This window comes from Bombus vosnesenskii, unplaced genomic scaffold (assembly GCF_011952255.1).
Source record: "Bombus vosnesenskii isolate JDL3184/JDL3185 unplaced genomic scaffold, Bvos_JDL3184-5_v1.1 scf7180000013402, whole genome shotgun sequence".
NCBI lineage: Eukaryota > Metazoa > Arthropoda > Insecta > Hymenoptera > Apidae > Bombus > Bombus vosnesenskii.
This window is the reverse complement of record NW_022883025.1, coordinates 440,809-456,445: the sequence shown is the minus strand read 5'-3', so window position 1 is coordinate 456,445 and position 15,637 is coordinate 440,809. Positions and strand designations below refer to the sequence as shown.

Sequence of the window (15,637 nt, the reverse complement as noted above, 5' to 3'; positions counted from 1 at the left end):
AATATATATAGATAGATACCAATAGAAGGGACTCAAATATGACTTCTTCATACGTGTTACTTCTCCTTAAATCATTTTTTTTAAATCTATACTATTCCAGTCGTTCGTTCATAGGCATTTGAGAGGTCGTTAAAATTCCATATGCATAATTTATACTTCCTACAAGTTAATCAATCTGGAACATACTCATTTATTGGATTAGTACATTTAAAGAAAAACACCTGGAAGGAAGACATATTAGACACAAGAAAATATCAAACTATCAAGACACTAGTTTCAGTCTAAGGATTTGAATTGAAAAATTTGAATCTAAATTTAACTTGGGTTTTAAATTGAAGTGAAGTACTAAGATGAAGAAAGAACAGATAAAAATCACCTGGTTTATTTCTTAACAATCCAATGACACTTAATTTAATAACGAGCTTCTAACAACTTCATTTACCAAACTGATTCATAACCAATTCATATTTGTTATTTAAGATAAATATTATAATAACGAATATTCAGGTTATTAATCCTAAAAACATAGACATATGTATTTTTCAAATAAATTAATAGTGTGATAATGTATAAAAATATCTTTTTTCCTTTTTGACTATATTTTTTTACTTTTCCTTGGATGCGATATGAAATTATTTAATGGAACTCCATCCCACCCAAAAAATATTCATTATTTAACAAACAACAACATATCATAGCAGTATTTTCAATCATAGACAGAGAAAGAAAATGACTCTGCAAGCCAGAAGAGCCATGAACCATTCGGTGTAACCGAACAGCCGTAAGTGGAATATCCATTTTATTTCGCAACTTTGATTTATTATACGTAGCTATAAAACAGAAATTTCTCAATGCAAATCGCGACGAGTGCTTTATTATTTTTGCAACGTTAATTAATTTACTACTGACAAAAAGAAACAGAAAATTCCCGCGTGAATTATTTACGTAACATTAATAATTATTACTCTATGCGCTCAAATTTACATGTTCGCAACACTAATAGCGAGTCCAGTGTAGCCATATGGTAGGCTACTGATGAATCTGCATCTGATGATCCAGAAGCAGGAACGTGGTTCCATAGTCCAGTGATTGAAGAAGATTGGGCATGATATAGTCGCAACACTACTTTCAAAAACGCGGTCATTCATCAACGCAACTCTAACTGGAAAGTTAATTAAAATAATCACGATAAAATACCGAAAGACTAATTCTTAAAACAAAATTAATATTCATATAAGAAGAAAAACCTATCTCAAATATCGTACTAAAACAAACTACGATATTATAAAATTAATAAAACGTTAACACTTGTAAATCTAACATTAAACGAAGGAAAAATCTTTAAAGCATACAAGAAAAACTCTAATATGTATCAGTATCACGTAATCAGTAATTTCTTGCAATACTAATAAAAAATCCGCGATTTGCCCAATGTGGTAAAGGGCCGGCATGCAGATCGGCCAAGACAAAAAAAAAATACTAACAACGAGCATAGTGACATAGTAGTAACAAGAAACATTATATTATATATAATTATAATACATTAGTAGTTGCCCTCTTCCATGACAATTTGTCGGGCCTCTTCGGCTCGTGGCCTCTTCTTTCTTCGGGCGCAATGCCCTCTGGAACTTAAATCTACTACTAGAGAGACGTCCCGGGACGCCACCGGCACTAAAGTTTGCCGCGCAACATTATCAACTAGTCATCATGCTCATTGCCTTTCTCCCATTCAAGTAGCATTTGGGCACTTAAATGGGGTCCTGGCAATGAACATGGAAAGGCTTAAATCTAAAAATCCTATGCTAAAAGTATGATTAACAATTATATTTTGCATCTAAGCGGATAATGGTCTAGTTTGATCTCTGACTTGATGATTATTGATACATTAACTGAATATTAAGTAGAAATATCCTGAGGCGATTCCTTTATCAAAACATACATTGGAAATACAAAGAAACATTGAAAACGTGCTTTGATTCTGAAATCTATCTCTCGCGAAGTGTCTTCTTGCACATGAAATTTGATACATTTTTATCGGCAAGGCAAAATTAAACTTTACTCATACTTTCATATTTCATATTTCACATATAAAAGAAATAATACTGAATACAAATAATGCATTTGTTCTGTTCTATCGTAAAATAGAATATAAAGATTAAATCTAATCATCATAAGCCTTAAAATAATGTTGATAATAATGTTGAACGAAATTCTCCGCTATAAAGTAGTTAAAGAAAATCATTTCGTTATTTATTTGAATATAATTATATAAATAATCATAACGAATATGTATCAACATTATGTTCTTCGTACAAATTCCTTATACATTAATGCATTATTTTCAATATTTAAAACCGCGACATGCAAGAAAACCTATCCTGAGCTAATACATAAAACACAGTCGATAAATGTTACTACTCACGAGTATTACACCCGCGGTCATTATGCTCGTCAAAAGTTCTACGTAATACAACCAGTCACCCGTGTCGATTCGGACCTATCATCCTACGACATGATTGAGTGACCAGAGGAACAAAAATGCATGCGACTCACCATCAGATGCGAGGAACAGGATCATCGATGCTTTGGTAGGAAGGTCATCGTGAAGGCCGTTATCAAGGTGGAGCCATGCAATTCCATAGAAGAAATAAAGAGTGGAAGAAAACTGTAACAAAACATGGAATATTATAATTTGTTCTTAAAAACATACGTCTGATTATTAAAAAACTTAAATCCAAATGTTTTCTAAATTCAAATTTCACGCAAACTTGAAATTTTTATATAAAAATGAATTGAAATTCCTATGAAGTTTAATTACTATAAAAGTTAGACATTTTTATTGTATATTTCAATATTGAAATTTTAAACTTTTATTCCAATATTGAAATTAATAGTAGTTCGAGTTAAATACGAGTAATAAAATAAATTAAAGTGCAATAAACAAGAATACTTACATTCTTGAGCTTCAAGAGTGGCTTTATCCTCTTGCGAGACCTGCGACTCTACTACCGAAAGCGAATGTTTAATAAAAAAGATATAAAAAAAAAAAAGAAAAATAAAAGACCAGTAACGCGTCCGTTCAAGTAATAATCGGCGAACACACTGACTCTAATTTCGCAAATGATCATTGTAATTAAATTTAATGAGAGCTATGATACTTTGAAGAATATCAAAAATAATACAACGAGCAAACACTGAGTCTACCAATCGCATTGCGCGCGATCACAAAAATTCTCTGTAAAAAAGCTTTATGAGAGGGAATGGGGGAAGAGAAAGAAGTAAAACACTCTGTGTCATTTTTTGCATCATTAGTTTTCTTCTTCCTATCGAGTGTTTATTTATGAAAATACTGCTATTTCAAAACTATGAACTAGTATTCATTTAGCACACACAACAAAATATCATATTATTAAGAATATAAAATATGCCGTTATATTATATAACATAGTCAATATATATAATATATAATATATACAGGGTGGTTGGTAACTGGTGGTACAAGCGGAAAGGGGATGATTCTACGCGAAAAAAGAAGTCGAAAATATAGAATAAAAAAATTTTTTTTTTTTTAATTTTTCCATCGAGACAACGATCTACAGTGAGATCCGTACGCGTGAGGTACCGCACGCGAACCGAGCGAAAATTCAAAGTCGATTTTCTCGAAAACAAAGCCTCGAACGAAAAATTGTTATTCTATATTTTCGACTTCTTTTTTCGCGTAGAATCACCCCCTTTCCGCTTGTACCACCAGTTACCAACTACCCAGTATATAATAATATATATATATATACAATATATAATATATAATATATAATACATAATACATAATACATAATACATAATACATAATACATAATATATAATATATAATATATAATATATAATATATAATATATAATATATAATATATAATATATAATATAATTATACATTAGAAACTATTTTTAATACGTACTAAATGTCTATGAGTATTTTGCAATGCACCCAATTTGTAAAAATTGTAACTCTGAATGTCCGTTATTAGAGTTTCAAATGTATTTCGTATTAATCAAATATGGGGTGCTTTTGTTGTTAGCTCAAGATACCTGTGCATCAGGCAGAAAACGCGAGGCGTAGAACGTATTCGTTTCAGAAATAGCATAAATTGAAGAAGATCGAAATGACACTATTAGTATGGAAAATTCGCGAAACTGCAGCAAAATGTAAAAGTTATTTTAATTTCTCACTTAAATAGATTTTTAAAGAATTTAATGTTAATGTCAAGCAATAAAGAAATTCATTTAACTTATTTGAAATACAGAACTTATTTAATATGTCCGAAATAAACAAAGTGATTAATCTCGTCTATCTTTATCTTTGTACTCTTAATGGATCATAAAACTATTTACAATTCTATTACATCACGTACTAATAGCGTTGATATTACGAATTATTTGTAAGAACGTATACCGATTAAATATACAAGGTGGTTGGTAACTGGCGGTACAAGCGGAAAGGGGATGATTCTACGTGAAGAAAGAAGTTGAAAATATTGAATAAAATTTTTTTTTTAATTTTTCCATCGAGACAACGATTTACACTGAGATCCGTTATAACGTACCGCACGCGTACCGAGCGAAAATTCAAAATCGATTTTCTCGAAAACAAAGCCTGAAACGAAAAATTTTTGTTCTATATTTTTGACTTCTTTTTTCGCGTAGAATCACCCCCTTTCCGCTTGTACCACCAGTTACCAACCAACCTGTATATTATATTAAACAAATAAGTATTATCAACTGTCCATTAAAAAGAGAACGTTATGAAAATGTATAAATACGTCTGCTTTCATTAGAATAAATTAAATATTACCATATTTGTATAAGAATCTATCAGATTGATCATTAAGCAACATCATGACGTCCTTACGAATTTCGTGGCATCTCTTTAACGCCTCCATGCTGTCCTTGCAATCAAACCATAATCTGAGAACAGAAGAAGACGAAAACATTAAAATAAATGTATAAAAAGGACAAATTACACAAACAAACAGTAACAAACAGAAGAAGACGAAAACATTAAAATAAGTGTATAAAAAGGACAAATTACACAAACAAACAGTAACAAACAGAAGAAGACGAAAACATTAAAATAAGTGTATAAAAAGGACAAATTACACAAACAAACAGTAACAAACAGAAGAAGAGGAAAACACTAAAATAAATGTATAAAAAGAACAAATTACACAAACAAACAATTATATAAAGTGAAGCAGTGGTCAATGTTAAGTTGTTTCTGGAAACTCGTTGTACGAACTACTGACAAATGGGATAAACAAAAAGTTAATCAAAGGAAAAAAGATAACCTAATAGTATATTGTAACAAATCAATGAATTAAAACATTAGTTAATTAGATGAAGTCAATAGTAGAATGAGTTCGGGCGTTAGAAAAATAAGTATTGCGTAAAATAGAAAAGGGCTCACCCTGACACATACGTCTAATCGCTTAGATTTCCAGTCGGTAGAATGACCTCCGTAACGCGATTTACACATCGAAGTTCGGTTGGTAGGGAGTGGGAAGGTCGCTGGAAGGTCAAACGTGCACGAAGGGTTATGTTTTCAACAACTCGATATTACATTCGAAGTAAAAAAGGTAATAACATGTTAGACTTAAACGCGGGGAGACGCGTAGGAAGTAAACACGAGTGAGCTAATATAGTTTAAAGGAATAAAATGAAAATAAAATATCGTAAAATTATTATTTGAACTATATTTCATTAATGAGCATAGTTCGATGTATGAAAGAAAGGGCAAGGAAAAAAAAGAAAAGAGAAAAAAAGCAAAAAAAAGATACGGAAGAGATTATCAAGAAAAAGAAAGTCAAGGGGAGTGAAAAGGAAAAAGTATTTCATTCCAATAATACGTGATTTGTGTTTCTCGATGTACGTGACTTTCATTGAAAACTAATAAGCATACATTTACATCGAAAAACTAAAAATCACTATAAATTATTCTAGATTATAAATAATTCAAATTAAAATTCTTACTATTTTGAAGCCATCCCACCATGTTGTATATTAAATCTTTCACATTTACGACCAGCTCTCATCAGTTGCTTCCTCTTTCCAATGTGACACAGCGTGAAATGATATTTCAAATATTTATTTCAAGATTTATCAGCAGATATGTTCAGGAACGTGTCATCTTCTGGCAGTACCCGGCCACCATCCCGATTTTCGTTAAATTTATTTCGATATCCGTCTATTTACATAGAAATACGATAAATCGTTATAAATTTTGTTAACATATTGCGGAGTACTCACTTTATTACTATATATCTATTATTATTTATATCATAGGACATAGTTAGATTGTTTCTATCTAAATGAGCATACGAGAATTAACCTAAAGCATTAGAATAAGGCAAAGGATATTAATGACCATGATCTATCTGCAATATGTCAATAACTCTGAGTACAAAACAATTCAAGTTAACATTCTCACCATTTTAAAGTGATGAAATGTCGATGTGTATTAAATTCTTCACATTTATGGCAACGAATTGTTTACAGCTGCTTCCACTTTTTAACATTATTCCCCGCGAAATGGGGTAATTTCAAATCTTAATTTCTAGTTTTGTCACCAGGGCGCAGATGCGTTAGACGCGTATTTATTACGTTATTGTGTTAATGGTATTCTATTCTATTAGTACCATGGTATTGTATTTTCTCGATATTTATTTTCATACAAAATTCATGAAACAAATGAATTTCTTACGTAAGTTATTCTATTCTTTTTATGTAATATAGATTATGTACTGTATTATAATAAGACATATAAGATTTTGTATGACATAATTTGACAATATTTATGACATAATTGACTTATGCGATTACTGACTAAAACGATACAAGTATTAATATTTTTGAATACTACTATTTGAAAAATGATAGTAACCTAAAAACTATGCAACTTGTAAGTTATAACCTATTGCTATATTACTATATATTGCTATATACTACTATATATTACTATATATATATATGTAATATAATATGTAGTATATATATCTTTACAAAATTCTCTTTCCTTTCATCATAGAACATTGTGGGATATTTCAAGATACTGCAGAACGTCACATATCACCCAAAACAAAACAAAAGACATCATACAAGATTTCTAAAAGTTGACATATTTCTTTAAAGCAAATTTTGGTGGATCTTTTTGATCCTTTTGTTGGTCCTTTTGTTTCTTTTTTGCTGGTTTTCTTGCTCATTTTGTTGCGATTTTGGTCTCTTTACTGCTGTGTTGGAGTTATCTATAAACTATGTTGCAATTTTCTCAGGTGGAAATATTTGTAAGTATAAAATCTATTCAATATTCTATTTATAACTTCATAGAAGACTTTATTTTCAATTCATATAACTACTATATTGAATCAATACCATCATTTATGGCACCAAAATGGCAAGGTAGTCACATGACCTGCAAAATGTAGAACACAAAAAAGCGTTACATGTAATATCCACTCTGTACTTTATCTGCATTATATGATACAATATTTGAAGGTAATATTAGAATAATATTGAGAACAGTAAATCCATCAGTGAATAGAGAAATATTATATTTTGTTTTGGTAATAGAAGAAAGTTTAAAGAAAATTAAGAGAAGAATCGATTAATTAACTTACTAATAATTCAGCTATAAAAAATATTAAATTTGTCATCGAATATCTCAATGTTGTACTTTGCTTTGGCAATAAAAAGGAGTTTCAGAAAGTTAAGAAAAAATCAATTAGAGTCGACTACAGAATGAAGTAGATTTATATAGATTTCATAAATTTGTATAAATTACATAAGAAGGAACAGGACAAGAAAGAACACAGAGAACGAGTGAGAGGATCAGGATAGCGGTAAATGAACAAGTGATTGACCCAACAGCATATAACACGTCAGGGTCGTTAACACTAAGGTGAAGCATTAATCATATCTATATTCGTCTTCTATTAAACGATGTTATCACAAAAAATTATGGCTTCTCGCTTTCACAAACCTCTTGTTCTAGGATCTTTCATTTTGCCGGCGAGTGGAAATAAAGAAAAGAGGATGATGAGTAGCTTATTTCTAAGAAACATATATGCGGACAGGGCGTATTGGACGAGAGGTATTGACGCGCGCAGTTGAGAATATATACACGTTGAACGATTGCGTTATTCATTGTTGAAGCTTGTATTATTTTCTTCAATATTTAGTTCATCATCACTGTCACTATCACTAGAAGTATTGAAACATCTGAACAGTACCTTTGTTGAACGGAGATTGTTTCTACTGTCTGAAGCACTGTCATCGTCTTCTATCTTGTCAGGTTCAAAATAATATTTGTCATCACTACTATCACTATTGAACATGTCCTTTCTAGATCTTTTAAGCATCGTGCATAAGGTATTATAAAAAGTATATAAAATATATAAAAAGCTTGCTGACTCGTCTGGCAATGCCATTGAAAGGTTGAAACTCGTTCTGACTCGACCATCATCCTGCATTGCGAGTTTACGTTAAACGGAAGAGATGAGATTTCTAAAGATCTATAATTTTCTTTCATCAGAAACATAATACTGTTTAGTTTACTATACCCATGCGTACATACACATAAGATTATCACTTAGAAAAATAGACGTATGCCAACTACTTCAAAATAACTCTCCGGAACTGTGAACAAATTCGGGTGGCTATATGCCGACACTCAGCCGCAACGGTAAAAAGACTTGAGTAGCTATTTGCAGACACTCGTCAGCAAAGCATTGAACTTACTCTTAATTATACTCTATTTGTTCTATACTTATTTACTTATAACGTTAAAATGATCAAGGAAGTGATTATGATTTTTAATTACCAGCAAACTACCAGTGGCTGAAAAATATTCTCCTACAAGAAGGTAATTAGCCACATAATTAGATATAATTAGAATTAAGGTACCTGGTCCTCAAGGTCTCAAGAATGTATACATGAAAGAAAGCACATACGAAGGCAAGATTCTCTGCTACATCCTGCGGTAAAATTCGAAGAGAATACTGGTTTCTAGGAACTTGCAAACATAGTGGATTGCTATATGATTAATTTTGTTAATATCATAGTAAAATATATCTCTTTTAATTCTACGCTGAAAGTCAATTACGTCCATAAGCTGGTACTACGAGAATCTAGAAACTATGAAGGATATTTCGATAAAAAATATTCTCTCATTTAACTTATTTATGAATTTACGCGTTCGTCTAATATTCAGGTACACTTCAATTGCAACACACATAACGATGACATCTTTCCCTTAATAATTATTAGACACGAGGAAAACTACAGCGTAATATCGACATCGTGTTTATTAAAATTATCAAGATCACTTTCGTAATTATGTAATGGGCAGTTTTGAAGTCGCTTGATGTTCCAAACTGGTTGAAAGCTGAAAATGATACAACGATCCGAGTAAAAGTCACTCGATGAATACGAAATCACTCGAAACCAAGTTGTTTTCGTGAGCGAAATCGAAAACAGGAAGGTACGAACGACGAATGCCGGGTAACGCGACCAATTTTTCCTGGGAATGTTTATTTTTTGAAAATAAATACAAACTCGTTTGTTCAAATCAATTTTTATTTCTCTCGCATTATAAAATTACATGTTCGTCGTCTCGAGATTACTTTCTTTTTTTTTTTTTTTGTTTTCGCTTGCATTGCATATAGAAATAAATATTGTCTATTGTCATTCGATCGTTACGTTGTTTACGTGTTTATTAGGGGCGTGAATAATTTCTGGAATAGCATTTGTTCCTAAACAATTATAAGATCGAATCTCCTATGTTCGAATAATTATGTTTAATTAGCTGCTACACCCAGCTTCTTCACTTGCTCCTCGTATTTACTTCTGTATTTCTTTTCAGGGTCGTACTTGTCCATGAGTTGGTCCCACAACTCTGGCTTTTTCGCGATCAAGAAGAAGACCACCTTCTTAATATTTTCTGCCTGCTTTTCAGTACATTTCTGGCAATCGGTGGCCAGAGCTTCGGGTAAGATCTCTGAAAGGTGAAAACAGAAACATCAATTGACTAAATTTCAAAACAAGTGAAGGTATTGCAGAATAATGGATAACATTTCGGCGATGGTTTGTTTACTGATCAATGGCATAAATATATATCTCTGTTAACGAAAGAGAAATAATATAAAATGTCAAAGAGTATTGCATCGCGCTTGAAAAGATATAGCAAATTGATCTTGTCCTTAAACGATAGATTAGAAATTTGAAGAAAGAAATGGATAGTTGATGTGTAAGTACAATTATTTGCTTCTCGTTTCATTTATGATACTAGATATATATTATATAGAAATGATTGAATTAACACGTTAATAGAATGAAGCTGATAATATGAAGGTATTGAGAGTAGAAATAAAACTAGTGACAATGTGATTCTAATGACAAATTGCAATAACAATAAGAAATTATTTGAAAGTCGTATAATGTCACATAATCAAAGCAGAATCAAAGTAGATATTCTACTAATAGAGTACACAATTATTATTAATTGTATTAATTTTTTGTGTAGAATATGTGTGTATAAAAGTTTTATTTCTTATAACATTATATGAGCTAGAAGTTAATAGTGTACAATACATATGTTCCTGTTTCAAACCTTATTTTATTTCTTTACCATTGTATTGTATCATTTATTACTACGTTGTGATGCTTTGTTTATAACATATATAAAGACGATTAATATATATGGTATATGTAATAGCATAAAAAACGTATATAGATTACGAAACTAATCAAATTACAATTATTCTTTCTCAGATCGTAAAATGTTAAATAGGATAATTAATTAACATTTTTTAAAAATATCATGTATACGATTAATAGCGAATACGTTTCGATATTTTCCACAATAAGACGAATTATATAGTGTATTATCACTTACTTCTGATTTCATTTCCTTCAGCAGTGCATCTTCCATCGCCTATCAAACACTTGTGATAATTAGCCAACAAGCGATCACTGCCCAGAATATCATCTACATTAATATTGTCAAGTTTGGCTGGGTATTTGTCTGTAGAGGCAAGATCTTTGGAAAGCACGTTCGGGGCCGAGTCGTCGGGTCGAGCAAGCGAGTAGACGATTGTCATGACAAGGAACAGACAGATCAGTGTTTGATGCATAGCTACCAAAGAGAAAATGAAAATTATAATTAGAACACACGTTGTAAATTTTACGGCCTTTCGACAAATTTTGCAGAATGGCAAACTCTCTGAAGAACTACTTATAGAAGAATCGGATACAGCAGAACCACATTTATGTATTGAATGTAAAACTTCTGATCTGAATGTAAACTGTAGATCGTTCTTTACTTCCTTTACAACGACGATGAACTTGGGCCGAGCTTCTCAAGTAATAAAATTATAGTTACGAGAAAATGTTGTACTTGGACGTTTTTGGAAATTTGAAAATCAGAAAATTGCAGCCAATGTAAACCGCAGCTGACCACTAACCTTTCATTATAAAACGATGAACGTTGACTTTTATATTTACTTATGTTTATCGTTACTCGAGGATACTCAGTAACTCACGAAACAGCAGACACTGTAAATACGCCAGATATTCACCTGGACGTGTGAGCCACGATTAAACTACGATTGTAGAAATCCTCTTGCTCATGATACTTATATATGATCCAGTCTCTGGTGGTAGGATTATTCGTGTAGGTTGAAGGTGGCCAAAGGTGGGAAGAACGACGACTCACACAAGCCGATCGCTACTTGAAAACCCACTCTATACCTTTGTCTTCGTGTCAACTTTCAGCAAAATGTTTGTGTCTCGCTTATTGATGATAACGAGCATTTTAATGTGTTTTCTTTTTTCTAGCGCTTGACTAATGAACGCGCGTCTGTATCAATAAAACGCACGACAAATTTCTTCCGTAGCTTTACAGTTTAATTACATAAAATATATGCAAATGGATAAAGAAAGAAAAAGCGTGGAGAATAATATTAACGTTAAATCGAATCATTTGTCCTTTCATTTTGCATCTTCTGCCAGGACTTTGTTCGTCGTTTATCCAAGATAAATATGAGCGGAGATAAGATTTTATTGTTTTATTTTGTACCGTTTTTAAAGAAGTTGTTTGAAATAATTTTAACTCGAGTTTTTCTATTATTTTTTTGAACGTTAAATGTACATTATTCGTGAAGACAGGAAGATGGAAAACATGTAGAAACAGTTTCCTCCTGTGTTTTCTAACCAGGTTATTGAAACACAATGATAATCATTATAAAGGAATCTTATAATACGTATACAGTTTCATAATGTATCTCATTTCCTTGCATTTTTATTTGAATTCTATAACAGATCATAGGAATCAAAAGAGCATGAAATGTGCGATATAATTGAAGAACTTAATTGTATCGTTGCCTCGATATTTTTCAACGATATCGAATAACTTGCAAAATTTTGCATTCGTGTTTTTTAAGACTTTCGCCTCGTAGTTAAAACGAGAAGACGATATTATACACTATTTTTCTCTGATTGTATTACAATATTATGGAATTAGTAAACGGTGACGTATTATCGTTATCTGTTACAGGAAGATCGATCGTCCAGCCGCGCTTAATTAGATATACTAAACGAATGTGTTGTAACTTGATCAATAATTTTATTCATTCTCCGCCTCGAGCAGCAACCTATAACAAGCCAAGAATTAACGTAAAAAATATGTGCAAAAAAACTGTTTCTTAGATTATGTGTTATTCATTAGATTGTATTTGACGATAGAACGATATTTTTCGAATCACTGTTTCACATACCTAATAATTAAATGCACGATAAATATGTTGCCCTTTGGCTTTTCTGTCTTTAACGTTGAATTTGGAATCGTTGAAATACATTGAATTGAATTATTAATCAATTAAGTCATCATAACTGTAGAAAAAAAGAGAAAAGGAAAAAGAGGAGAAAGGTTATGGAAATATTGATCAATATTCTCGAATATTTCCGTTAAGACCTTTCTAAAAATTAATTTCATGATTAACTGTACAACTGTACAGTTGCGAATAGTAAATGACGAGTTCGTAAGAATGAAAAAAGCGTCAGAAAATCTGAAAATATGAAAAATATAATTATTTATTGCAAGATCGCGAGATTGATTTCTTGCCTTCTCGACAGATGGCGAGCAAAGTATATTCCAAAAAGAATCATCAGTCTCACTGCTACTTAATTCAATGTTATTCGCGAAACGAGTTTATATAATATGAAATGGAAAATATAAACGTTCAGAGAAGAAAGAGCAGTTTGTTTATGATATCATTTCCATTAAATGTTCTCTTACTCCTTTGACACGTGAAATATCGTATGCTTGAAATCGAAGTGCATATTTCGACGGCTGAACAACATTTTAAATTATTAATAAATTATTAATAAAAACTAGATAAATCTTTTATTTATGCTTGTTATTCTAAAATTCATAAAATTAATTCATAATTTTTTTAACAAAGACGTTTCGATTTAACGTTCGATTTAAGAAACGAAAGCACATAATGCTCGAACTTTGTCTTCAGACTTTGTAACTCTGTTGCAATAGTCTTTAACGTAAATTGCACTATAATCTAAATCCGATTTTATCAAATTTAGAAATTAGAAATTTTATCTAATCTCCGCTGTTATACAATATCCATAAGGATGCGTACTTGACACAAGAAATGACGTGAGGAACAGAAGATATTCTGTTCCTCTCTCCGCTTTTCTACGACGATCCAAACATTTTTCCGATGATGTTGAGAAAGCAAGAACCGCGTAACGATATTACCGGCAAAGGAATATCACAATTGAGAAACGAAAGACGATCGTAACATCTATACCTTCGGGGAAAGAAGGAACAATGTTGCCATAAATTATGTTTGACGTGTATGAATTACACGACGCAGTAGAAGAGCAGGTTTTATTAAAGAAAAAGAGAGGTTATTAAACCGTGTAAGCAATTCACTTTTTATTCCTACATGGTTTTTTTCTTTATCACCTGTTTCCGAACAAAATGGCCGTTGCAAACTACATAGAAACAATCCTAGTGATCTTGTCTGTTCCGATTCGACGATTTTATCGCGTGTTATCCTGACTGAATCGCATTCAAGTATTATTTATGCGTCTAAGTCAGTGGAACGTTCATCGAACCATTTGCTATCTGTCTCAATCAACTTGTGTTATCGAATTCTATTTTCGAACAACGTGGCTACGAAAGAGAATGCCAAAGATTCAACATTTTATTCACCTTGTTTCTTCCAACTAGACTTTACTATTTTATGACATATATGTCTTTACGATTTTATCAGATACAACGAAATTGATATTTATAATGTATAAAATATGACACGTGAAACTATAAAAATTGATAAATATAATAAATATATAAATATCCAGTAAATATATAGATATATAAATACACACATACTTTGTATATTATAAATATCAATTTCAAAAATATATTACGTGTAACATATATTATAATTAATGGATGAAACATTAACGGTTGGTGCTTGATGAGTTAAGCAGTTTCAGAAACGAGATGTCGAAACCGATAATAGCAGAATATCGCCTTATATTAAAAAATCGAACGAGGGAACGAATAATTTATTCCCAAGCTTCACGGAATCGGTGAAGAACGTTTTACTCGATTGCAAATCACTCGTTACTAGACGAGAATGACAAAATCGTGGAAGAACACAAGGGGAAAAATTCCGGAATGAACAAATACGAACGAAGCGTATACTCGTGTTGAATTTATAAAGAATTCAGGACGAGGAAGGATACGTATTCGCGCCAAAAATCGATCCAATCGTGTCCTTCTATCGCCACGAGATTTCTCAAATTTCAGAGCAAGACGAGAGAGAGGTTATCGACACGTGTCATCTCTGCTTTTAATGTCGCGTTAAACGTTTCTATACGTAGGTTAAAAACCTTCTTGCTCTTTGAGACGGAGACAAGACGAGACGTAAAAATTCGAGAGTTAAGCGAAGATTTATATACGTGCCTACATCCTTTAACGTTACATTTTTATACCAACAACTGGTTTAAATCAAGTATGCGGAACAATTAAATTTTCTATTTATTTTACGTAATTCGAACGACCTTCCGGTTTCTCGGCGTGAATGCATTCTTTTCTTCCAAAATATTTTTCGCGATTATCAATTGCACCAAACATCCTGAAAAACATCTGTCTGATTTTACACGTAATAACAGCACGCAGAACCGTTCGAGAATTATTCGTCGAAGATGAACAGATCCTGTTACACGAAATCCGCGAATATCCTTAAACGCCACCGAAAAAGAAGTACCATAGACTTGTCCGAACAAAGAGAGTAATATAATCGCAGCGTTTGTGTTTATGGAACAATAACGCCAATAAGAAGACTGAAAAAATCATAATTGGAAAACTACACGACATTGGAGCAGGCGGCGAACGACGTGCGGAAATCAGAAAAAAGAAGTGGCCAAGACATCAGAGCCTCTCGATGTAAGAAATGTCGTAGACTTCTCTAACGTGACGCATTATTAGCGATTCTTTATTCTAGGCACATGCGTTTCAGGGACGATTATAATCGTCGACGTATATAACGTGTCGAGGATCTTAG

The 15,637-nt window shown here is 31.9% G+C and overlaps 1 protein-coding gene across 1 annotated transcript; it reads right to left on the bottom strand.

The window, feature by feature from the left end:
- Positions 1-9,674: 9,674 nt before the first annotated feature.
- LOC117237787 (ejaculatory bulb-specific protein 3-like) lies at positions 9,675-11,673 on the bottom strand. The gene is made up of 3 exons (XM_033502121.1): positions 11,510-11,673; positions 10,942-11,181; positions 9,675-10,044 (listed from the first exon to the last, which is right to left on the bottom strand). The coding sequence occupies exons 1-3, from the start codon at positions 11,514-11,516 to the stop codon at positions 9,845-9,847; spliced, it is 447 nt and encodes a 148-aa protein (XP_033358012.1). The 5' UTR covers positions 11,517-11,673; the 3' UTR covers positions 9,675-9,844.
- Positions 11,674-15,637: the final 3,964 nt, after the last annotated feature.